This window comes from Pseudopipra pipra, chromosome 20, assembly GCF_036250125.1.
Source record: "Pseudopipra pipra isolate bDixPip1 chromosome 20, bDixPip1.hap1, whole genome shotgun sequence".
In the NCBI taxonomy this organism is placed as follows: domain Eukaryota; kingdom Metazoa; phylum Chordata; class Aves; order Passeriformes; family Pipridae; genus Pseudopipra; species Pseudopipra pipra.
Genome location: NC_087568.1, coordinates 3,593,641 through 3,619,434, shown reverse-complemented (window position 1 = coordinate 3,619,434; position 25,794 = coordinate 3,593,641). Strand labels below are relative to the sequence as shown.

General features: G+C 45.2%; 2 protein-coding genes across 2 annotated transcripts in view; one reads left to right on the top strand and one right to left on the bottom strand.

The window, feature by feature from the left end:
• Window positions 1-4,280, bottom strand: part of BRD3 (bromodomain containing 3) — a 31,581-nt gene extending 27,301 nt beyond the window's left edge. The window contains exon 1 of the mRNA XM_064676752.1: window positions 4,164-4,280. The gene's annotated coding sequence lies outside the window, so the exon portion shown is untranslated. The remainder of the gene's footprint in view (window positions 1-4,163) is intronic.
• An 8,880-nt stretch (window positions 4,281-13,160) lies between these two features.
• On the top strand, window positions 13,161-24,781 carry WDR5 (WD repeat domain 5). Its single transcript, XM_064676754.1, has 14 exons — window positions 13,161-13,319; window positions 14,970-15,160; window positions 15,957-16,065; window positions 17,368-17,441; window positions 18,334-18,423; window positions 18,804-18,893; window positions 19,595-19,678; window positions 20,583-20,638; window positions 20,792-20,838; window positions 20,998-21,073; window positions 21,406-21,439; window positions 22,167-22,241; window positions 22,501-22,588; window positions 23,625-24,781. Exons 2-14 carry the CDS (start codon window positions 15,080-15,082, stop codon window positions 23,723-23,725), a joined length of 1,005 nt encoding a protein of 334 aa, XP_064532824.1. The 5' UTR covers window positions 13,161-13,319; window positions 14,970-15,079; the 3' UTR covers window positions 23,726-24,781.
• The last annotated feature ends 1,013 nt before the right edge of the window (window positions 24,782-25,794 follow it).

The following is a 25,794-nucleotide window of genomic DNA, read 5'->3' as shown; positions in this document are numbered from 1 at the left end:
TGGTCCCAAGAAAGGAGAAAAGACTCCTCTGCCCAGGTTATCTATGTTGCTGAAGTATTTCCAAACGTGACAGCATCTGCTGAAAAGAGGCTGAGGCCTGGAAAGGCACAAAAGGAATCCAAAATAGAAGCCAGTGTTTTTTCAGACAGTATCTTATCAAGAAGAATTGGAAAAGAACTACTAGAAAAAGCAGTGAATTTCCACACTGCTCTCCAGAAGAATTTACATCCTCCCAATACCAGCTTTAGCAATAAGTGGGTTAAAGAGTTAGTGTGCCCCAAAGAAAGTTGTTCACGTCCAACAAGCACTAATGACTGACAAAAACACACGAATGTCGCAGGAAGATCCTGTGGAATGAAAAGCTCGAGATGCACCACAGATCCTTCCAAAATGTCCTGACAGCTCACTGAGCAGCACAGTACACAATGGCTCCCTCCTAATTCCCAGAACTCCATCGCTTACAACGGTGCTCTGGGTTATTGCTGAAGAATAATGTGGCAATTTAAAAAGAAACAAAACAAAACCAAAAAAACACACCAACACCACACACAACAAAACAAAACATATGGCTCATGGTAATGATTGGGAAACCCACTGAGGATTAATGAATTTTGCAAATTAGCAAAGAAGGAGCAACCAGGATTAAAGAGAAACAATCAACAACGCTCAGATGCAAAACACTCTTTGTTCATTTATTTGGCACAGTGTAGTTCTGTCTGTGCTGAGCGCACCTGATAGCTCACCAAAGCAGACAGAGTAATATATTTTGTAAAAGTAATTAAGCCTTTGAAACATGAGACCTCACTACATCACTCAGCTGCTGCTGAGGAGAGGGATTTGACTCCCGAGTTGTTTGTGCTGTCAACAAGAGCGATCAGGCTCCCAGATTACTCCAGGGAGGAGTGAGATTCTAGGAGTGCAGCAGGGCTTGGCTGGAAACCCACACCCCACTGCACAAGTGCCCCCCCTCAAAGTGAAGAGGTAAATATTAAACAGCATCTTTCAGAACTTGTACCAAGTAAAAAAATGTGTCTGTAAAAACTGTGGGAAGTCCCAGCCTTCACCAGAGCAAACTGGTTTATCCGTGTGTATTGCCCTCAGCCTCATGGGGAGGAGACCCTCGGGTCAGGCAGGCTGGATCCCAGGCCTGCAGGAAAGGTTTGAGGATACCAAGAACCTCTGTTAGACTCCCTCCATCTTAGGGGAGAACTGAAGGATAGAATTTTAAACACATGGTTCTTAACTCAGGAAAGAAGCATTTTGAAAGGTTATTAAAAACTGTGATTTAAGTCATTGTACCCAGTGCAAAGAAACAAACAGCTATGAAATCTGCTAAAATACTTGCATTTGCAGACACTAAAAAACCCAAAAAACCAAACAAACAAACCAAAACACAACAAAAAAACAAAAAACCCCCCACCAGCTTTCTTTGGAGATAGACACTGAAACAGCATTGCTGCCCTAGCATGCTTACTGAGCTGGAACATCAGACTTCAATATGCTTTCCCTCTAAATATTTTTTTAATGACAAGAACTAAAGTTTTTGTAAGCACTTCGGTGCTTAAATGGCACAAGTTTTATTTCCAGAAGCCTGGTTTTTTATTTGAAGATAACAGAACCAACACTCCAAAGTCAGTTTTGAAAACAAACCTCAGACACTTCACATTGCACGTGCATTCTTTCCTAATTTAAACTCTGCATGCATAGGTCGCTACAACTGAAAAGCCTTTCACTGGAATAGCTACTGTCTCAGCACTGAAGACAATATTGCAATCAAGCTTATGCTGAGCATTGTATAAGACTGTTACCCCCTGCTCAACCCTTTTATTAAACATTGTCTCAAAACACCAAATACATTCATGAGTGAATATTTTTATCCAGTGTGGGCTGAAGAGAAAGAAATACACAATCTTAGCATTTATTCTTTCCAGAAAGGAAGGCTTTGAGGTCAGGAGTTATTTTGTTTCAGCAGGAGCCTCCCAGTGTATTATTAAAAACTCCCCAAACTTCTGCACTAACAAAATGAGACACCCGGCAGCCTGAAAGTGCTGTGATCTGCAGATCAGGAGGCAGGACTTGGATTCACAGTACACTCAAGCAGTTGGGTAGTTGTAAGCAATACAGATCGTGGCTTTTTTGCTTGTAAAGCAACCAAACTGCTTTGGGGATTTCTTGTTTGTTTTGATCGATGCATATTTATTCTGCACTTCTCACCCAAACACTGCAGCACATATGGCAGTCACCAAGCCCTCTCTAATACCTTGACTTAGCACTGTGTGAATTAAAGACAACAGTTTCAGCTTTAAAACTAAACTTCCAGTTTCGTGTAGACACACCCCCTCAGCCCACTCACGTACACTGAACACATTAAAAATACTAACAAGCATATTAAAAAAAAAATGCTTCTCCATTCCCAGTAAAGAACAGCAGGTGTGCTTTACTAATTATGTCAACTCCCAACCTACTATTATTTACCAGTGTCAGACACTCAAGATATTAAAAAAACCCCAAACAAACAAAAAAAACCAACAAACCAAACCAAAACCCACAAACAAACAAAAAACCCCATACACATAAAAGTTTGAAATATTAGCGAAGCCATCACATTTGCTCATCCAAACAAGTTTATTTTAGTAACTTTTAGCTCCTGAAGACATGAACAGGAAGGAATATCCACACTATGGGTTTGTCACAGAACATTTATCACGAAGCTTACAGAATGCATTCTCCACGTTGTCAAAAGTCAATTCCGCAGGAAATACGTTCTGAATTAACACCCTGCAAGACCCAACCACGCAGCTTAAGGACGCTCACAGACCCTGCGACCTGAACGCTACAGCTTTGTTTGAAAGTGAAACCAAGCAGCCTACAAATAATGCTCTATCCCCAGCGCCCAGGGAGGTGCCAAACCCAAACAAGAAGCATAAACGCAGGAGAAGGACGGCTGAGTTTTGAAGTTTTACATTTTATTATCGGCAGCATTATTTATAGCACGACACTTCTATATATAAATCCGCGATCTGCGTTTCTTTTTACACCTAGAAAGCGTATCAAGTTTAGGCAACGAACCCTCGGGTTTCCATTTATTTGCAGAAGTTTGGTAAACACCGGATATTTACGCGAGCGAAGCAGCTGGATACACACACACACACACAAATAAATGCATGCGGACGGCGGACAACACGCGAAACGCGCACTTTCCAGCCCATCCTACGCTGCCTGCTCAGACCTTTTTCCAGCTCCCAAGCCAGCGGCGGGGCCGGGGAAATGGCCGGGGCGGGCGGGCGGGCGCTGGCCCAGGGCGCGGGGCGGCCGCCGAGCCCCGCACCCGAGCCGGGCACCGCACACCGCCGGCACCGGGGGCTGCAGCCTGCCTAGTCCCCCGCCACGCTCGACGCTTTCCCCCCACCCCCCTCTTTTTTTTTTTCCTCCCCCTCTCTTCCCTCCTTTTTTTTTTTTCCTCCCTTTTTCCCCCCCCCTTTCTTTTTAAGAGCGCGCCCGCAGCCCTCCTTTTCCTCGCCCCTAATTTTCCCCTTCAAAAGATGGCGGGCAGAGAGAGAGAGAGCGAGAGAGGGAAAGCGAGCGAGAGAGGGGGAAGAAGAAGAGGAAAAACAAAACAAAACAAAAACCAAAACGAAAAGAAAAAAAAAAAAAGAAAAAAAAAAGGGGGAGGGGGGGGAAGAAAGAAAGCCCGTCCTGCGTTGGGGGCGCGGGGCTCGGCGGGGCCGCGGCTGTGCCCGGCCGGGGCGTCTTCGGGCGCTCGGCGAGAAGGGGAGGGGGGAGCAGAAGATGGAGAAGAAGCGGCAGAAGAAGAAGAAGAAGAAGAAAAGGGTGGGCAGGAGCGGCGGGGCCGGGAGGAAATCAATGGCCAGGCTGCAGCCAGCCCCGCCGCGCTTTGTTGCATTGTGGCGGCGCACAAAGGCTTGCGGGGCCGCGGGGAGCGACGCGGGGCTCCCGCAAGAAGAAGGAGCAGAAGAAGAGAGGAGGGAGAAAAAAAAAAAAAATTAAAAAAAAAATAAAAATCGGCATTGGCCTTTCCCAAGTGGGTTTTGCTTTTCCTCCCCCTTCTTCCCCGGCCCCCCCTCCCTCCAGAAACCATGGCCCAGTGCTAGCAACGCACACCCAAGCATCCGACAAATAAAGGGAAAGATTAAATAGATTACTTTGCCCCGGCAGCTCCAGCAACGTTTGCCTTATAGTCCCTCCAGTTGCTCTTCTTTTTATCCTCGGCAAGGCAGTATAATAGATGCGCTACAGCGCCCGAGCGCTCATGCGCCGGGGGCGCAAGGCCATGTGGGGACCGTAGTCCCGGGCAAGAACGGGGGAGAAGCGGTGGCCGCAGCCGGGACTACAAGTCCCAGCAGCCGGCGGGTCCCCCCCCGGCCCCCTCCCGCCCTCCCCGGGCCGGCGGGCAGGGGAGAGGGACGGCAGGGGTGATGCCCCGGTCAGCGGGCGGCGGGGCCTCCCAACGCGGTGCCCCCGGCGGGGAGAACCCCCCGCTCGGTGCGGGGCGGGGGGACCGCGGGGAGGACCCGCGGGGAGGCGGCGGCTGGAGGGTGTCCCCCGGGCAGACATGGCCGGGGAAAATCCCTCTTCCCCCTCCCTCCCTCCCTCCCCGCCCGCCGTCGCGCCTCCGCCGCTCTGAAGGTACGGCAAGACCCTTAAAAAGTGCGGCTGGAAACGCGGGACCCACGCGGGGACCGAGTTTTAAATCACAACTGCGGGGAGCTTGGCTTGCTCTCGCTCCCCTCTTTTTTTGTGTTGTTATTTTTTTTTTTTAAATCGCGGCTTGCATTGGGTAATGCGCTCTCACATTTATTACGCAACAACTAATACGAGCTGCAATAAAAATAGCCCGCCGCCGATGCACGCTGGAGTAGTAGCTGGCCAAAAAAAAAAAAACCCATCAAGAAAACCCACAACCCGACGTAGTCCGCACTGGTTGATGCATTTCATAATATTGTCAACTGCTGAAAACAACAGAAATTAATCTAATGTATGCAATAAAAACAATGTGAATTTTACCAACACAACACCATAAAAACGTCAACAAACACGAGCACTGTTACAGACGCTTCCAAGCAACAGAGCAACACAGCCCATGTCCTGAAGCAAATCCACAAATGCAAACAGAAGTTAAAAAAAATAGTTATAACCCAAACTATGATTGAATTGCTGCAGGGGAAAAAAAAAAAAAAAGGAAAAAAGAGTAGAACCATTGGAAAATAAACGAGGGGAAACATTTGAGTGCCAACACGAAATAACACAGAGTTAGGGGGTTTTCTGTGGACACATGTGCCAACAGAGGCTGCCATGCTGCTGGTACAGACAGCCACACACCCATGCCAATTAATAAGTCAGTTTATTGTAACCATAAGGTGAAGGCAGTTTTACTAAAAAGTCTTATTTCCAGAAGATTAGCTTTTGAAAAACACGAGCAACGGAACTGAAATTTCTCCAGAGGTATGATATCATCAGAAAGACTGGGGTTTGTACAGGCAAGAGGACAGATGTTTAAGAAAATTCCACTTAGCCGTGCTTGTGGCTGCCTGAGGATGGAACCAAAGTTGTGCATATGCCTTAACCAAACCCAAGAAAAAGTGCTTTTTTCCACTCAGCTTCAAGGCTTTGCAAACTCAGGAACCAGAAACTCGCTCACAGCAATGCTGCTCTTGGATATATTTCTTTTGTAAGGCAGTGTGTGAAGTTACATCTACATCAGCACCCAAACTCCACTCTAGGTTAGTTTGTGACTTGGACTTCCCTCCTGCCAACTGCTCTTTTTAACTTCAGGTACCCAAAAATCGCTTCGCTGCCCTCCACACCCAGAGCACGTGGCCTCTGTGGGAACACACAGCCTGCAAACAACGAGAAAAAGGTAAAATCTGGGTCTTCTCAAGGGGCACCATCACACTGGTGTTCACAAACCCACCCTGTGTCTGGTTGAATGTTCCACACTGCCAGGCTGAGCGAGGAAACCCCTTTGAAACACCACCTGAACTCTGCCCTGCCTACAAGTGTCCTGAATACCAGATACCAGGGATCCAGGGAAGGACTGGATTTTGAACACAAGGCACTTTTTACCACTGTTCTGCTCTATGCCCATTGTCAAGGCAATTCTAAAAGAGCAGACGTATATCAAAGCATTTGAGAGCTGAAGAGAACCAGGTCAGATCTTTTGAATGCACTGTCCTGCTCCAGTACACGCCTGATCCACATGGATAACCAGAGTATGAATTCATGAATGCCATAACATACACAGACACCAAATCATGAGCATGACCAAAGAGTCCCTAAATGAAAACTGCTGCCGCTCTGGGCTTGGGGGCTGGGAAAAATTGGCAGGCTGAAGCTTTCCAAGGGAGGGGGCAGGGAACAATCGGCTGAGTGTTCATTATGAGCACTCGGAAAAACGTACTCCGGGCACTCTAAAGGCTCGTTTTCAGCTGAGCCATAATCTGAAAGCTTGGTTTTTAAATGCACTTATATTTTAGTTTGAGGCAAACTCCTGCAACAAAAACGGGTTGGCTGCAACGTAAGACTTGGCAGAGCCATAAGGAGCTGAACAGGGGGCTCCTAATGCAAAGTGTTCAGCAACCCCAGCAACGTGCAAAGAGCGCAACAGGAGAGCAGAGTGAAACTGGGGAGGAGTGCAGGCAGAAAGGCAGAGAAAAGAAAAGCCAGAGAGCATAAACATGTGAGAGCACAAAGCCCTCCAAGCTGGCAGGGCACTCACCTCATGGAGGAACATGCACAAGTTAAATATTGGAGTTTGATCCTCGCTGCAAATCCACATGCAAGACCAGCTTGTCAATGAAGGGTGTATCCAAACCGCAACCCAAAAGCAGTCTCCAATTACACCTTATCCTTCCTTATCTCACCCAGGGTGGGTGTAAGACAAGTTTCATACCAAATTGTAATGTTCATTATGCATCAGGCTGAACAGGCAAAACAGTTCACATGGGAAACTGTCCCCAGAGGTTTCACCACTGTCAGCTTTCAACCTGGAACACACGAGTCACTCACACACCTACCTGCAGATCTGCAAACTTGTGCTTGAAGAACCCCACTGCATCCTCCAAGGGATTAGGAAAGCAAACATATTTTGGGATCCCTAAAGCCTTCTTTATGCAAGGCAGTGAGTTTAGATAATGGTTTAGCCAAACAGGCACAGGCTGACTCAGTTTGAATAAACCCCATAGGAGGTACAGTGAAATCAAATCAGAACAATTCAAGCTCGAATTACCTAGCCCAAAGTAAAAGAACTCCAGCCAAGGAAAAGATAGTTGCAATCTCTAAATTAAATTCTGAACTGATTTTGTCACACAGTTTCATGCACAAGATGTAACAGTCTGCTGCCTCTGAAACACCTTAACATCAGCTTTTCCAGAAAATGCAAGACTACAGCAGCAGCTTTTTACCTCCTCCTGCTCCCCGAGCTCAGAGGAGCATCCAAGATTCACCCAGAGCCTCTTGATTGGCCTCTGTGGTCTCTTATGTTGCACCTCCAGTTACCCAATTAGTACCTTGTTAACGAACACCTGCCATGTATTTATTCCTCCTGTTGCAGTACTTTTAACCCATAATGAACAGTGGTACCACCATGCTTCTCAAAAGCTTTGTGCACAGGCTTCAACAAGAAAACTGTTATTCGTGCAAACCCACGTGGTTTTCAGGGCTGTTAAACACTGGCAGTTTTTGCTTCTCTGCCCTCCGAGTCTTGATTCTTTTCAAAACAAGAGGGGATGGAAGCAGAAAAAGGGAGATATTTGTTTCTGAGATGAGTTTTGTGAGGACTGGCCACACACAGTGCCTGGTGTTGACTGCACCCAACAGTATTTAACAGGAATCAGGGGCTGCTGGGAACACTAACCTAGAGCACCAATTTTCTGACCTTTGCTGTAGGTACTAACTGCAAGCTTCTGATTTTTACCTCACCATTCAGTGTCTTTTTCACCATCAAAACCACAGTTCCCCACTGCAGGGGAGCTCTTTGTTAGTATAGTTAGGATTTCAAAGTGGAGAAGGCTGCTGAAGGGGTATAAATACCAAACTGGCATTGCATTCTGGCCCTCCATCTCTGGGCACATCCCTAGGCACGCTGTACATGCACATGAAAGGCTGATTTGAGCTCCACACGCCTCCAGGCAGCCAAATTTGGCCATTCTGACTATTTTGTCAGCCATCAGCCACCATGGGCTCCAAGAGACCTCACACAGCATCAGACTCACAGCAGCTGCTTATCTCTAGAGTAGATGTTAAACATTATAAAAAGGGAATTTATTCAATAACATCCATGTTTGGGATAAAGACATAATAGTGCCCAAATAGAAGATTGCTTAAAAACGTGTAGTAAATATCTGGGATTATGTGATTCCGATCATCCCAGTGGCAGGGAGAAGGGTGTTGAACACAAGGGGATAAATGCTCTTATTGCAACAAGAGAGTCATCTTTTCCAATGATCATCTTCACTGTAGTGGCAGGATTTCCTCGATTGAGTAAGTGCTATTCAGTAAGTTAAGGATGACAGGACTAGGGCAGAGGTTTGAAACAATAATTGCAGTTTGTTCTTCTGTAGTACCTTTCATCTGTGGAATTCACAACAATGCAATAATCCTCCTAACAGCTTTTGTAGGTAAGGAAATATTATGACTCCTGTTTTTCAGCTGAGAAAGCTGAGAGGGAATATGATGATGCAGAGAATCATGGGCAGAGTCAGAATTGGGACTCAGCTCTTCTGACTCATTCTTTGTAATCCTGAGAGCCTGGACACACCAGTTGGTGAGGCCACCCTGGTTACTTACGCCTGGGAATGCGACAGTCCCTGGAGAACCTTTGTCTCTTTGGTGTTCACTCTTCATCTGGAAAAGGATGAGCAGAGCCCCCAAACTGGGAACCCAGGAGCCAGGATGTCTACAATCCCCCAAAGCACAGCACTGTGCTATTTGAAGGGAAGACAGGAAAGAATTGAGTGATCCAAGACCCAAAGGATCTTGTAAGTGTTCACCTGCAAAGAGCAGTTTTGATTGTGATCTGAACGGTGGCCTGGAGACAGCCAATATCCAATGAAGGGTCCAGAGTGGATTTAAATAATGTTCTTCCAGACTGGAAGTTCTCAAACCAGAGAAACAGAGGTGAATGGCTTCCACTGCAAAGGACAGGAAGGGCATGAAGAGCCCACAGAATATTCTGTCTGACCTTGGTGAGTGTTATCAGGATGTAGCTTTACTTGGAGGAGCTGGAGACTGGGCTACTGTGGGCTAAGGTGTATATGTATGAAAAGAAGCAGAGCCAAAGGCCTAAACTATTGTGGGAGAGAAGAAAGGGACATGACCACAGAGTTTGAGAATGGAAGAGAAAATGCCCAGCCAACAGGGCTATGTATCTTTGGCCACAGTAAATATGTTTCTTAGGAAATTACCTGTATCTAAATGGTTTTGTTAGACATTCAGTGGGATGAATGAACCCAGCACCTGCTGGTAGCACAGTGGTTTGCACAGGTAAGCAAGCCTGTGAATAGTGGGTGCTACTGACTTGGCAGTTTAAACCAACAGACACTAGAACATGCCAGATTTCAGCTGGCCAAAGCCCTAAAGGATTCCTGTGTGTTTCCTTACTTTTCCTCCTGCCTTCCTACAAAGACTGGAGAGAACACTGCAGAGATGCTCTAAACAAATGGTGACCCTTTCAAACATCTTGATTTGTAGATTACAATGAATAACAAATATACTCAGATTTCACTAGAACTGTTTCAGGGGTGTGAGTCCCTTGTACAGAACTGTCCGTTCGTTGTGGTTGCAGCCATTTGCACCAGCCAAGAACGGAGCTCCTGATTCACACAAGTGCTGAGAACCTGCTGCTCCAGTTGAAGTGGCTGGGAGAGGCAGGCTGTCATCACGTCTGGCAGTGAGACTGTGTGTGACTCAGTCTGGGGCTCTCAAATCAGCAGCCTTTATGCATTAACTTGGCTGTGACTTCCACTGGGGGGAATTTGCACTGAATGATATAGTGCAGCACACTGCAGGAACTCCAGTCCTCTGGGAAGTCCTACCTGCTCTTCAAAATCATGGGCTGTTTCTTAACAGGTCTTTACTAATGGGGAGTTTGATACATGCAGTGTTCAATGATATTACATTGAAAGCATTTCTTCAACTTCCATAGGCCCCTCATGCCCAGACTAAGTGTGCTACACATCCCTCCCAGGCCGGAATGAATCCAATCCCACCTGCTCTCCACTGGGGTAAGATTTCCTAGTTTTAAATGAACAAATGTTGGCAGTGATGCAAGCAGAGCTTGTAGTGTAGTGGGGGAGGTAGAAATATCATCCTGGAAAAGGTTCAGTGTTTGTTTTTAAATCCCAGAAGAAACATATGAATGTGATGTATCTGGGATTTAGAAAAAAAAACCACGTAGCAGCATGTTAGGAACCACCCAGAAACAGCTCTGTGTCAGGGATCAGCTGCTCTTTAGAAGCCTAAAAGATGCAGCAGGTCTCTTGTGACTTCTTCCTCCCTGTTTCTTGAGCAGAGTGTAACACACAGCAAGTCTGTTCTGCGCCTCCTCTGTCTGCTGAGAGGCCCAAGCAAACAAAACTCTGAGCTGAGATTACCAATTGTGCCAAAACATAAACATGGACTCATACAGCTTGTGAGCTTAGCGCCTTATTACTCACCACTACAAACGTAAGCACGAGCTGGTTTGCAGCAGGCAGGTCTAAAGAGCAGGTCCAGCGTGTACTGAATTTACTGGGAGCTTTTCCACAAACAATAATGTCCTTTTGAATCAAATCTGCAGGACTGGGTTAGTCCTGGTCTTGGCAGAACCTGTGACAAAATCATATACGTTAGTCATAGCAGGAGCCACGACCCCAGCTCTGTTCCTGGCACCCTAAAGCCATCCCAAAAGCAGGTACTTCCTTCCAATCTGAGCCACTTGTGGACTGTTCTTTCCCTTTCATCATTATGGGAAGCTGCTCTCCCCCAAAAAAACTCAGACAGGTGTCTTTTCCAGTGCACTTGGCAGGTCACCAAGTTCAGGCTATTTTGAACCAAATGGAATGGAAGGTTTTGTGAGGGAGAAGCCTGCCAAGCCCCACTCTTTTCCAGAGAGGGAATTTGGACAGATGTCACATCCTGCTGATCCCAGCTGTGGCAGCCTGGCTGGAGGAGCAAGAAAGACCCTCACAGATGACTCATAACCATCAAGTTAAATTTCATCCAAATTTCTGTCCATGCAAAGCCCTGGGTCCTCACTTTCTGCAGTCCCAAAGCAATGTCCCTGCTCTCCGAGTTCTTTCTCTGCGAGCTCCATGCTGTCAAAAAAACCCAGCCTGGCATGGGATCAGGTACTTGGCCAAATGGGAGTTTATCACACTTGAAACTTGTTTAAAAATATCTCTATTACACTTAGAAGCTAAAGGGTTGTTTAGGACTACAATTAATTTGTAATTTTTCAGGTTCCAGAGAGATATTATTCATCATAGGTGAGGGGGTTTATACATGCATATATCTTTATTATCCATATACATAAATATATCAGGCAAAAATTTCCAAAGCAGACACTGAGGCAAAATACAAACTTTTATCTCCAATATGAAAGAAACAAAAACACTCTGTCACAAGAAAGTTCTATAAATAGCATTATACTGCTGATTTGATTTGTGTTCTCTCATTTTACTTCATATTTATTTTTTAAAAAACCGAAAACTTCAAGTTAAAACCATGTGGAAGAATCACCAACAGAAATTGAACTGGATTTATTTCTTAATATTCTTCTGGTGACTTTGCAGTATCTTCTAACTGTTTTACCTCCCTGAATTTAGAAGGCAGGGCTAATTTTCCAGACTTCTGCTGTGGGATTCCAGCCTGAAGGAGAAGGGCCTTGGCTTCACTCTACCACAGGATTTTTTCAGCTTTTCTTTTCCTTTCTCAACTGCCACTAGAATTTTTGGAACCTAAATATCTTCCTGTGTTAAAGGGCCAGTAGATGACACGCGTCTCTTTTTCTTCCCTCTTAAATGAAAGCAGACTGCAATGTGTGCTGTGTGGGTTCAGAAAAACCTACTGCTCTCCAGAAAAGTGCTTAAACACATCTTTAGTTGTAAGTTGGCTGTTTGGGCTTAATGAATTAAACACTTTTCTGAGTCAGGACTTTTGTGTGCTGATACACTGAGAAAACATCTTACATACTCTTGCTTTAGATATCTTCTCACCCAGGCAAAGGTTACAGTGTTAAATGGCTCACACATCAGGCTCGTGCATTACAGAATCATTTAGGTTGGAAAATATCTCCAAGATCATCAGCTCCAACCTCTGACCATCACTTTGTCGACCAGACCAGAACACTGAGTGCCACATCCAGCTGTTCCTTGGACACCTCCAGGGGTGGCGATTCCACCACCTCCCTGGGCAGTTCCAATGTTTAACGGCAGTTCCTCACATTCCAGTGTTTAACAACCCTTTCCATGAGGAAATTCCTCCTGGTGTCCAGCCTCAACCTCTCCTGGCACAGATTGAGGCCGTGTCCTCTCGTCCCGTCCCGTGTTCCCCTGGGAGAAGAGGCTGATTCCTACCTTACAGAGGTTATTATAGACATCAGATAGACATTATTATAAGCATTATACAGACATTATAGACCTTATTACAGGCATTATGGAGACATTGCTGCCGTGTGAATTTGCTTGCTCATACCACAGCAGCTTTCACCGGAGGTTGCTGCTGTGTGCATCCAACCTGCACTCATGCACCCCAACGACACCCAACCCTCTCCCAGCCGGGCTCAACGGAGCTCCAACGACCGCAGAGCCGTGGCCGCCCACTCCCTGTCTGTCTGTCTGCGTGTCCGCCTGTGCCTGGTTTTCCCGCACGGGCTGGACGTGACCCGCACCCGCGGGGGCCACGCGGCACAGGCAGCAGCGGGCGCCGGGAGCGAAGGGAGCGAAGGGAGGGAAAATCGAGGAGAAAAGGGAGGGAAAGGAGGGAAAGGGAAGGAGGGGAGGGAAAAGAAAGGAAGGAGGGAGGGAGGGAGGGAGAGAGGGAGGGAGGGAAGGGGCGGGCCGGGGCCCCGCCCGTGCGCCCTTTTTGGCTCTCGGGCCGCGCCGTAGCGCTCCCGGGAGAGAGCGGCATTGTGCGGCCTCCGCGCCGCCCCGCGCAGGCGCCCTGCCCGCCTTCCCCGCCTGTGGCGGACCCGGACCCGCCGCCGCCGCCGCGTCCCCCCCTCTCCCCTCCCGCGGCCGCGCTCCTCCCTCGCCGCGGAGGAGGCGGCGGCCGCCCCCCTCCTCATCCTCCTCCTCGTCCTCCTCCCCTTCCCCATCCCCCCGGTAAGTCACCGAGCAGCCGGCGGGCTCCTCTCCGGGCTCCTCTCTCCCGCCTCTCCATCTTCCCGCACCGCCCCGGGGGGGGTTTCTCCCCTCACGGCCGTTGCCCGCGCGCGGCGCCGCCGCCTCCCCTCCCCTCCCTTTCCCTCCGCTCCCCTTCCCCTTCCCGCAGGCGGCGCGCGCGGAGCCCGCCCGGCCCCCCCCCAATACCCCCGCCCTCCAGACCCCCCCCGCCTTCCAGAATTTGGGATCCCCACACCCCCTTTCCAGGGCGAGGGCGGGCAGGGAAGGGGCATTCGGGGGCCTGGGAGGAGAGGAGGGGCTGAGGGGTGTTATCGGTACCGCGTGCCTGGTGGCGGGGGATGCGCTGGGATGTGCTGGGAGAACCCCCCCCTTCCCCCGGGAATGGAGCTGCTTCCCACGGGAATGGAGAGACCCTCGGGCATGGAGACGCCCCCGGGAATAGAGCCCTCCTCCCGCAGGGCCAGGCAGTCGGTGTCCACGCTCTCCCGAGCGCCCAGATTAGCTCCATGTGAAAAGGAGCAGATCCGCGTTAGGAAACTTTAATTTCTCGTCGTGGCCCCCCTAGATTTGCCCGGGGAGGGTGTGGGGTCTCCCTCAGTGGAGATACTCTGGACGCAATCCTGTGCCATGTGCTCTGGGATGGCCTTGCTTAGGCAGGGAGGTGGGAGCAGATGACCCAACCTCGCCCATCCTGGGGTTCTCTGGTCTCCCCTGTCGTGCACAAGGCTGGGTACTGCCCGCAGGCAACTGGTAACGCCCTGGTCTGCGCCCACCCGGGAAGGAGATGCTTGGAATGCCAGTGGATCCTGAGAGCAAATGCTCTTGCTCCCAAATGTGCTGCCACCAGCAAAAGGAGAGGCAGCAGTGCTGGGATATTGTGAGCGCACTTGGAAGGCAAATCCTGACAGTGTGAGCTGGGGGTGATTCTGATCCTGAGCTGAAATGTAGCTGAGCTGCAGTGGAGATTTGTTCCCTCTGCAGCATCAGCCCTGATTACCAAATCCTGGCACTGCACTCCGTCAGGTTTTGTTACAGAAAGCGAGTGTGGAGGGACTGATCCAAGGCTGCTTCCAGTCAGGGGGAAGTCTTGGGTGTAGAAGGGCATAGCTTGATGGTCAAACTGTTGAGGAGGGAAACATGAGACCAAAATATTTGCATTTTGAGGTGAAAGGAATCTAGCAGGGTCTTAAGCTTTGGAAGTGATGGCTATTTTTTGTCTTCGTTGTGGCCTTGTGTTCTCTACCTTAATAAAATAAAAAGGCCTTGGACTGTTCCTTCCATCTTTCATGCAGACTTTTGTATTTACTGTGTACTAAGTGCTTGTTAAAAGTGTTTTGGGTTATGTTATAGAGAAACCCTGCCACACCTCAAAGCTATTGTGCGTTTTTTCTGTTTGGAGTGGGGCAGAGTGGGAAAAAGCTTTCCAAGGAGCGATCAAAGGACGTGGCTTGGGTTCTTGGCCTTATGCATGAGTAGGTCTGAAGGCCTAAAATACTGCTGTGTTGCTCAACAGATAATAAACAGGGTTTTCATACTTGTTTCTGGCAACCTGCACTTAGACCATTCTCACTCTTCTGGCTGCTGAGTATCTTTTTGACAGCTAATGAGAATATTTTGTTTTCCTTCCAGGTTTTCCTTTCAGTGCGGTTCTCCTCTCCGTGGCAAGAGCTGCCTTTTGAAGCAGCACATTCATTTTCCCCTTCAAGCACCCATAAGTCTCATTTGCCAGCTCCAGAACCATGGCAACAGAAGAAAAGAAGCCAGATGCAGAATCCACCAAAACACAATCTACTCCTTCCTCCTCCACCAATCAGAGCAAGGTGTGTGTGGGGCTCCAAACAATATCCCTGTAAATACACATGGAACTACCTGCATATTGAACAGCCAGGCCACAACTGAGGATTTGAATTCTCATGTAGATTAAGATCTCCATGTCTCTGCTCCTGCTGTTGTGCTGAGGATTTTATGGGAAAAGTGGATGGAGTGTAGGCTCTCCTGTAGTGCTTGGGGTCTTTTTGTCCTTTTCTTGCCTCTTGTCACTCTGAGTGTGACTAAGACAGGTTGTTTGTATCCTTGGAATGCCTGGAGGTGACTGGAGAATCAGTGAATGTGTGATCATAGTTGCAGCGTGGGGAAACAGTTATTCAGGTTCTTTGAAGCCTGCAGATGCTCGGAGGAGATGATATTCTCTTACCATGAAGCCTTTGCAAAGGGTGGAAAGGGTAAAAGTGGGATTTCAGGGGCATGGAGAAGTTGGCCTGTGATTTAATTCATGATAGAGGTGAGAACTGCAAACACTTAAAAGCGCTGCAAGGATCAATAACCAAGAGTGTTATTTTGAACTGCCAAGCACTTTGTGGTTGGACTGCTGGATTATTCTCAGCTGTTTGTTATTGGCTTGGATGGAATTCATATCAAGGATAAGTTGGTGTTGTGCTTGAATCATTAAGGCCCTAGACAGAAAGGGACCTTGGAATTAGAAGGAAAGAGGAATGTAAATGCTGGAATCTCTGTTGTGGTGAATATCCCCATGATCCATTCCTGTGTGCTGACCAGAGCTGGTCACTGAGATGCTAAATTTGGAATTTAACTCATTCACATGCATTTTTCTTACAGCCTGCTCCAGTAAAACCAAACTATGCTCTGAAGTTCACATTAGCAGGACATACAAAGGCAGTGTCATCAGTCAAGTTTAGTCCTAATGGAGAGTGGCTTGCCAGCTCCTGTAAGTATTGCTTGCTTTTTAACTCATCTCAAACATGCAAACATAAGCCTTGGAGAAGGCCTGTCTTTAGTGTTGCCTCCATCAGGTAGAGAAGGGATGTAGTGTCATGGTTTTTCTCAAAGGAGTGATACCAAAGCTGTCAGTCTTTGAAATAATCTGATTTGAGCTGTTTAAGTTCTGTTACTTTGAACACTGGATCTTCTCTGCATTGCCAGGTTGGAGAATCCCATTCAGCTTGCTTTACTGAGCAAATGGGCAAGACCAGGCAGGGTTCTTTCCCTGTGCAAAGGAAACCCTTTAGCTTTTCTGTATTGCTAAAGACATGGCTCAAGCTTTTAATTTAAACTTTGTGTACAGTATCTCCAGGCAAAGCTGAGCTCTGGGAAATAAGGAAGGTGCTTCTGGGCTGTGTGATACAGAGGACTGGCCATGTGCTTCTGTCCTGTGTGCCTGTGGTGTTTGGTAGTCAGAGCCTTTGGTTACCCCAGTGAAATGCAGAAGGTTGTTATAAATAGTATTTCACTTCTTGCTCTCCTAAGTGATAGAACGAGTCCTCTTCCTGTTAGCTTTGGTATTTCATAATATTTTTTTTTGGTGTTCAGCATTTGACAGCTTTCCCTTGAAAATGTGTTTAGATGACCCTCAGTGATCCAGAGAGGATCCATGTATAAGGAAAAGGGCAGTTGAAAAGGGCCACTGGAAAATCTTCCAGACATGGGAATGACTTGGGGCTTTGACTTAACTGCAGACAGCCTCGATAAGACCAGTGCAGAGTGCCACATATAAATCATTCTTATGTTCAAGTGTCCTCATAAGAGTCCCCCTCTCTCCCCTGCCCAGGTTTTCCAACCTCTACATCTGGCAAATATCAACTTTTTTCTCCGGAGTACGTTTTGCAAGTTAGCATGGATAATATGTTTGGGTTTCTGCAGGCATTAATTCATTCCAGCTTGTGGTGTGATTTTAGTTCTTTTTGGGGCAAAAGCCTTTCAGCATTCCCATGGACCAGCACTGTTTTACTAGTGGCAATCTAAAACAAAAGTGGAAACCCAAGTTGTCATGAGAGAAACTAAAGCTGCTGGAGACTCTGCATTCCAGGCAGCTTATGTAACCTCAGCTGCTGCAGCCTGGCCTGTAGGAAGCTGTTCTTTACCAGTTCCATATCACCTTATTCATGGAGGTCTGCTCGGGGAGGGAGAACTGCCCAGTGTCTGCAGGGATGGAGTTACTGTATTTCCTCCCACCTAGAAGGGGCAACTCTGCCCGTGCTGTTAATCTCTGAACTGCCACATTGTTTTCCAGCTGCTGACAAACTCATTAAAATTTGGGGAGCGTATGATGGCAAGTTTGAGAAAACAATATCTGGTCATAAACTGGTAAGTGTAAAGGGATTGCTATATGAATTTACTTCTAAAGAATTTTGCTTTCTCCTCCTCCAGAAGTTTCTATTCTGTGTTAGTTTGACTCGTGTAAAAGGCTTGTTCTTCAGTCTTGCTTTGTAGTTCTTTGTTTATACAGTCCTGGAATTGCTGGAGTAATGTTGGGAATATGGGTGAAGTGCAGGCTGATGATGGAGTACCTGCTTGCTCCCTGCCCAGGCAGCTCCTTTTGTCCCTGAATTTAAGGAGAACCCACCTCAGACACGGGGCAGGGCATTCCTGGGTGAAAATCCGTGTAACACTGTGTCCTGTTCCATCTTTCCTTTGTGTATGGAACAAAATGACTTGCCTTTTAAGGAGACTGAATTTTTCTTGTGGGTTTGCCTACATAAACACAACACTTACTCATTCTGCAAAGTTCTAAAGAAAACACAAACTCCCAAAGCCTTTGGTGTTGTTTCTTAAAGTTTCTCAAGCACTGAAGTTTTATGAGCAGAAATGAAGATTTACCAATAGAAAAACCACTAGAATCTTCTTCCCCAGCCTTTGGGGACTCAGACCATAAAGAGCAGCCATTTGTCATGAAGAAAAGCCACTTACTCAGATTAATTTTCATAGCATTCTGTTTATGAATTCCAACAAAGGGGTTTGTGGCCACAGCAAGAACCGTGTGAACAAGTCATTGGTGTTTTCAGAGTATATGGCTCAGCTTAAAATGAACATATGTTAAAGGAGCTCTTAACCCAGTGAAATCACTGAATTCCTGACTCTCAGGGCTGAGTTTTCATTCAGGCTTCAGCTGTGAGTGTAATATGCAGTCTGTGTTTTCCATTTTTCTGTATCGCTGAACAAACAGAGCTGAGAAGAGAATTGTTTTCCTTTGTTTTAGGGAATCTCTGATGTTGCTTGGTCATCAGATTCCAACCTTCTTGTCTCTGCCTCCGATGATAAAACTCTCAAAATATGGGATGTAAGCTCGGTAAGAGCAGGAATTGTTATTTACCTTCATTCACTCATGTTTTTCTGAGAGACAGCCTGATGTGCTTTGATGAGAGGTAGAGTTTTAAGCTCTGGCTCCTCTGCTCTTGGAAAGAGGGGAATGGTTAGGTCTGTTAAACTGCTTGGTCTCCTTAGTAGCCCAAAGGAGACCAATTTAATTATTGCACATTATCTGCAATAATTAAAAATATGTTGAAATTTTTCTTTCCTGTTTAGTTGTAGCTGGTCCTCTGCCCATCTAAATCTGGGGATAGAGGTGGTTTCTTTATGTCTTGCACAGTGATTAACCTTAATGTGGCTTACCTGAATGCATTTGTGGTGTTGGAGGGTGCTGTACATTTAACTGAAATTTTATTTCAGGGGAAGTGCTTAAAGACATTGAAAGGGCACAGTAACTACGTTTTCTGCTGCAACTTCAACCCTCAGTCAAACCTCATCGTTTCTGGCTCAGTGAGTGATTTATTTATCTTTTTTTCCCTTTGTGGAAAGCAAGTACTGCACACTCTGTCACCTGTCACTAAAGGGACAGACAGGTTCTTTAGGGATCCTTGGCAGAATGATGGCAGCACTAAATGATAGTTACAATTACACCTTTATTTTTCTTAACATGTTATTATGATTAATACAGCACACATTTATGATTAGAATGGCACAGGATTTCTACAAGCTGAATCAATGTACTATAATTTATAAATAGTGAATACAGAATTTATGATACAACTGTACTTATAGTTTCTAATCACCTAGACCCTAATTTAACTCAAGTGTGACTTCTAATCACCTGGACCCTCTGCAGAGCAGGTCAGACCTTAGTACATGGTTTGAAAATAATATAAAATGAAAGAATATGAGTCATCCAATCCATTTAAATTCTGTCTTCCCCCACATGCACATCTTGTAGTTAGATGAACTGCTGCCTTTGCCTGGGGACATACTCAAGCCCTCAACCATCCTGAACGTGCAGGTTTCCTACACGGAGAGGAGTTCAGGGAGCTGTTCCCAGTCTGTCATTCCTGCTCTGTGCAGTGCCTGTGTCCTGGGCTTTCTGATCCAGCTGGAGGGAGGCACGTGCCATAGCCAAGCTGTAACATCTTGCATGCCTTGAGTAGGTGCTTCACTAAAACCACCCTGTGCCTTTCTTCCACCTCCAGTTTGACGAAAGCGTGAGGATATGGGATGTGAAAACAGGGAAGTGCCTCAAGACGTTGCCTGCTCATTCTGACCCAGTTTCAGCTGTAAGTGCCTCACAATAAATGAACACACTAACATGCTTATTTTGTTCAGCAGAGCTCCTGTCCTGCCTCTCTAGAGGAGGGGGTTGTGTTCTGACTGTTACCAAACCCTTACACAGCGTAGAGGCTGGGCTGTGGTCATTGCTCAGTGGGGATGAAATGAGCAGTGTTTTCTCTGAGATCTGTATGGATTTTGATCCTGGCTGTTAATGTGAATAGACCAGAGGTGTGCCAGTCATACCTGAGGCTGGCAGTCATGCTGGCACACAGATTTGTGGTCTCTTGATGCTCAAGAGAACAACCTGGATGTCTCTTGCCTTGGTGTTTCAACCAATTACCAAAGTCCAGAGCGGGGTTGTTCCCTACACTCTTGTTTGAAAGCTCATTCATTTAACAGGTGAAATAAACTCAGAATACAACAATATCCATTCAAATGAAAGAAAAAAAAAAAGGTGTTCATTTCTTAAATGCTTTTGAAGTGGAGAAAACTGGAAAAAAATTGAGCCTCAGATGTGTTGAATCGTGGCTACAGTAACATGATCATTCTGCCTTGCATAGAAGATATTTCACACTCAAAAATATACCTTAGTAGTGGTAATTCTTTAAAATAGCTGCATTTTGAGGCATATAAAGGCAATAAATTGACCTTAAAACATACAAGTGGCTACATAAGAGGTTAAATTCCACACCCTTAAAATGATAAGGTACAATCCCCAGGCTGGAACCTGCTGATGCTGTCTGAACAGAGTATCTGTGTGCTCATGTGTTCTTAGCTTCTGAAGAAACATGTATTCCATGTCAGTGATGGAGGATAAGGACTTGAGTGGGACTTAAAGATCAAATGTTTATGAACACCAGTAAAGTTACTGATTTTAATAATTAATATTTAGTATTAATAACATTACAGGTGCATTTCAATCGTGATGGATCCCTGATAGTGTCAAGTAGCTACGATGGACTGTGGTAAGTGATTATTTCTTGTCTGCATCACTCTTCAAACCTTTTGCATTTCAAAAAAAAGACTTTTTTTTAAAAAAAAGCCTTTGTATTTGTAATGTTGAAATTGGAACAAAGCTTTCAAAACCAATAGTAATGGCTGTTGTGTGTTTTTAATAGTCGAATCTGGGATACAGCATCAGGCCAGTGCTTGAAAACACTGATTGGTAAGTAGAAATATTTCCTGTCTGTGCTCTATTTTTTGCTGTTGTGACACAGATATTCTGTTTCAGTGAAACTCTTAACAACAAATTAATGTCAAAAGAAGTTCTCTGCCAGTGAGACAATACAGCTGTGCACTAATAATGCTTTTAATTTTGCTGTAGATGATGACAACCCTCCTGTGTCTTTTGTGAAATTCTCACCAAATGGCAAATACATATTAGCTGCAACTTTGGACAAGTAAGTATTAAAAAAAAGGAGAAAAGCACACAGGCTTTGAGTATTGGGTAGCAGATAATACTTTATTTTGCTGCTCTTTGGCTGCCATAGTAATGCTACTACATGACTTTATATATACTGGATTTCATGGAGGAGAATATGAATGGTATGGCAGTAAAATTGATACTTTGGGGTTAACTAACCCTGCATTCTGAAACCAGGCTAATATGATCCATGTAGACTTTAAGAAATCTGGTGTGGAGAAATTTTTTTCTGCTGATAAGAAACTGTCAGATTAAAAAAATCCCTAAGAACTAAAATCTTTTGTTTTTCTCTTATTTTTTTTTTTTTAGCACTCTCAAACTTTGGGACTACAGCAAAGGAAAGGTAATTCTGTCTCACTATGTAGACTTGGCTAAGCTTATAGGAAAACCTGGATTTAATTTGTGCTTTTTGAACTTGTTTAACATTTTATGAGTACTATAGAAAAAGTGTTAGTACTTCTTTATTAGAGAGGACACGATTTTAGCAGGGCCTGTTGCAACAGGACTAGGGGTGATGGTTTTAAACTGGAAGAGGGTGGATTTAGACTAGATTTAAGGAAGAAATACTTTACTGTGAGGGTGGTGAGGCCCTGGCACAGGTTGCCCAGAGAAGCTGTGGCTGCCCCATCCCTGGAAGTGTCCAAGACCAGGTTGGACAGGGCTTGCAGCAATCTGGGCTAGTGGAAGGTGTCCCTGCCCATGGCAGACCTTTAAAGGTCCCTTCAAACTCAAACTGTTCCATGATTCTCTGGCTAAAGATGCCTTTGAAAAGAAAAGAAATTAAAATATTTGGCTCCCACATAGGCCTGGGACATTAAGTACAGCAATATTTCTGCATTTTTCTCTTTATGAACAACACATTGCCTTTGATCTCTTTCACTGTGGTAATGGGACAAATTTAGAGCTTTATTTTTTTGTGTTCTAGGGCAGAGATGCCCTCTGCATCCTCTAGATAAGTGGCAGGGTGGGAAAGAAGGCAGATATGTTTAGTCTTTTCTGCCAAGAGTTTGTCCTTGACTGAGAAAACTCCCTCCCAGCTGCATTAATGACTTGTGACTCTTCACTTCCAGTGCCTGAAGACATACACAGGACACAAAAATGAGAAGTACTGCATATTTGCCAATTTCTCTGTTACTGGTGGAAAGGTTGGTGGTTATTTGTTTCTTTATTTTTACCAGTGTGCCATTTTTTACTGCTCTTCTCTGTAGATGAAACAAGTTTGGGGCTGGAAACCTCCTTTGGGGGGTGCTGGTTCACAGGTATCTGTGTCTCTAGGTGGGCCCTCTCTCCCATTGCAGGCTCCCTGACTTTTCCTCTTCTTCCCTTTCATATGATGACAATGAAATGTTTATTGTTACAGATCAGAAAGATTAAAATAACTGTGTTTTCTCTCTGCCCCTCCAGTGGATTGTGTCTGGGTCAGAAGACAACCTGGTTTATATTTGGAACCTTCAGACAAAAGAGATTGTACAGAAATTACAAGGACACACAGGTGTGGAAGGGGATTTTGTGTTTATTGATGGGATGTTCCTCATGTCAGCCTGTAATGAGAGCTTAGCTTGAGCATTTTCTCTCTGATGTTTAGTTTTGACTGTCAGACCCATAAATTTTTGACTGGCTGAAGCTTAATTGAACCCTGGGAGTTTGCTCCTTTTTATGAAGGGGTTTTATGGGCATTGAAAATGTTTTATTCTTTCACTGTGAGAACTTTGACATCAGCTTGCAAAAGAGATTTTCTTGAGGACAGACCTGGTCAAGATATTTAAGTGACTCATAATGTTAGTGGCTTTGAATTGCCTGTTAACACCTTCCAGAGCTGCAGCTGTCAAGGATAAGGGCTGATGTGGACTGTAAATGTCTGTACTTTTCAGACAGACAGACTCTGCCTGGTCTTGAAGGCAGAGGTGAGATGTCACCTGATGGAGACTTAAGTCTGAGTCTTAAGAAAGAGCAGAGTTTTAACTGTACCAACTAAAAGAGGCTGTGCTGTGGCATCTCAGCGTGCTCAGTCCTTTGCTTTGGGTTGTATTCCATTGTATTTGGGCTGTATTCCATTGATTTAGACTGTAAGTGGGGGCAGTGGCAGCAGGTTTTCATTTTCAGGCCAGTGCAAGGCTCTGAAGTGCTGCCTGAGCATTGACTGGCATGTTGGAAATACTTTACATGACAAGAAAAGACTGACCTGGGTTTTGATGAGCTGTGTGAGACGTAAGATATAAGCAGGGACTAGAATCTAAAGAGTTCTTACATTTTGAAACCTGTCAGACACTTTCCAACTACTGCTCTTAATTCTTTCTTACTTGTATTTTCTCTCACAGAGGAGCAACAGTTGTAAAATATTTACAAATAATGCGTTTAATTCTGCTACAAGGAAATAATAACCTGGCTTTGCTGCTTTAATAACAACTTGCCTTTGCTGTTTTAAAAACACAGTAGCAACACATGTTAATTTTCAGAAGTGCCTGCCACGAACCAGGCTTCGTTGCTGCAAATAATTGTGGTTTTATATCTTTTTCTTTCTTGCTTAGATGTTGTCATCTCGACAGCCTGTCACCCAACAGAGAACATCATCGCGTCAGCGGCACTAGAAAACGACAAAACAATTAAACTGTGGAAGAGTGACTGTTAAACGTTCCAGGATTGCTTTAGAGACTGTCAGGAAATAAAAAAAAAAAAAAGTGTTTTTAAAAAAAAAAAATTACTTAAAAAAAACACAAGCCACCCATAAATCCAGTTTGGCAGGAAACCTGAAGAATATCTGACAAAGTGGTTTCTGTTAGTCTTGGCCCAAAGAGAAGGTCTCAGCTCTGCTAGAGCTGGGCAACGTGGTGGGAAAAAAAAAAAAAAAAATAAAGATGCAGTGTCTCCTTTTGTTGCCTAATGTTTTGGCAGACAAATGGATCATTCTGACGTCGGGTCAGAAGTGTCAGCCTTGTCTTGGACACCCCAAAGATACTGTACTTTATGGTGGCATTGCTTCTGGGCACTGATGCTGCTTCAGGAAGACCTGCCAGCCTACTTTGTACCAGTAAGTTAAGTCACGAGCCTAGAGATGTGTGGAATTTTTTTAAAATGTCTAATTTTTTTTTTATTTTTTTTTTATTTTTGTTTTGTTTTCCAGAATGTAGGTTCTAGTCTCTTGGGAAGTTTCTGTATTGTTTTAAATAGGAGTACTGCATCTTTAAGGGTGCTTCATTTTAAACACTCAGCTTAAACTTTGTGACCAAATAAAACCATGCAGTTCCAGATTTCCCTCTTCCTGCCCCTGACTTGACTCCTGTGGTGGAATCTCTTACCTTCTGTATAGTTGCTTACCTCTTGTTACGTGTGTTTAATAGATGCTGTTCTAGAGCAAAGTTACAGTTCTTCTGTTAACCATTAAAATGAATCCTGCTTGTAGTTGTTCTCAGCATACTTTAATTTTTTTTTTTTCCTCTTCTGGTTCTAAAGCAATGCTCACAGAACACTGTAAAGTTATTTCAATGTAAAAAGAAACAAACCCCAGACTTTTGTATCTTGGAAATCCATCGTATGAAGCTGTATTGCTAATGGCATGACTCTGTATCTATCGCAGCGTTGGTATTTCTTTCCCTTTTTGTCATACCCATGTGGTATTTACACATTCAAAAACAAAACAAAACAAAAATACCATATGCCATAATAAAAAGGTGGGATTTTATGTGTATGTTTGTGGTAAGTGTGCTAATGTGAAGTGTCTGTGTCCATGAAGCTCCCCTCAAAAACACCTTTTGAGGGAAGTGTTTCTGTAGCAGCTCCAGTGAGGGAGGAGGAGGAACAGCAACATGGTGTTTTACATCAGTTGTGGAGAAAAAGAGGAACACAGGTCAAAATTTGTTTATTAAGAGGACTCAAGTTAAGGTGTCCTCAGCAGAGACATTAGTACAACCCCTCACAGAGCTTTAGCCAAGGGGCAAGGAATCCAGCTGCCCTCTCCTTGCAGGCTGAGCAGGGATCCAGGATTTAGCTTGTGCTGGTTAAGAACTGCACGGAGGCACAAGTTTATTGCACCCAAAGGGTTCTGCTGGAAGAGGATGTTTTGTTCCTGGTGAAGCAAAGACCAATTCTTTTGGTATTGACCTCATGCTTGGTAATAACACAAAATCAATTACAGTACAGACCTCTATAGTGCTGCCCTGAGGCTGCCTGGCTTTGCCCTGAGAGAAAAAGAGCTGTGAGACATGAGGTATAGCTTTTCTTTTTAAAATATAAAAATAGAGTTCATGTTGAGCTGGTGCTAAAATGGCTATTAATAATATCACTGGCTTTTGAGGCTTTTCATTACCACCAGGAAGGGACACTGTGTGTCTAGACTTGGTGAGCGTCACTGCTAAAATAATTGATCCATGATTTTTTTTCAGTCTTCTTCTTGCAGGCCAATGAAACTTTTCAATGCAAGGTGAGGCTGTGCTGCTTTACAGGGTGGAGAAGAGGGTATTTTACTCCAGCAGAGCATTTTAATGTAGATTCAGAAATATTTTCTGGCACAGTACTTCTCGTCTCTCTGTGTGTGAGTGGCTTTGCCCAGCTGTGCTATGGCTTTAAAGAGCTAGGGAGAAGGGAGATGATTTTCCTGCTATCAGGAGAAAATCTCTTGAACAGCAGGGCTAGTGGAGCCCTGATGTAAAGGATCTGCTGGAAAGCTGTTCTTTGTAAAGGTTATGTTTAAATCCTTAATAT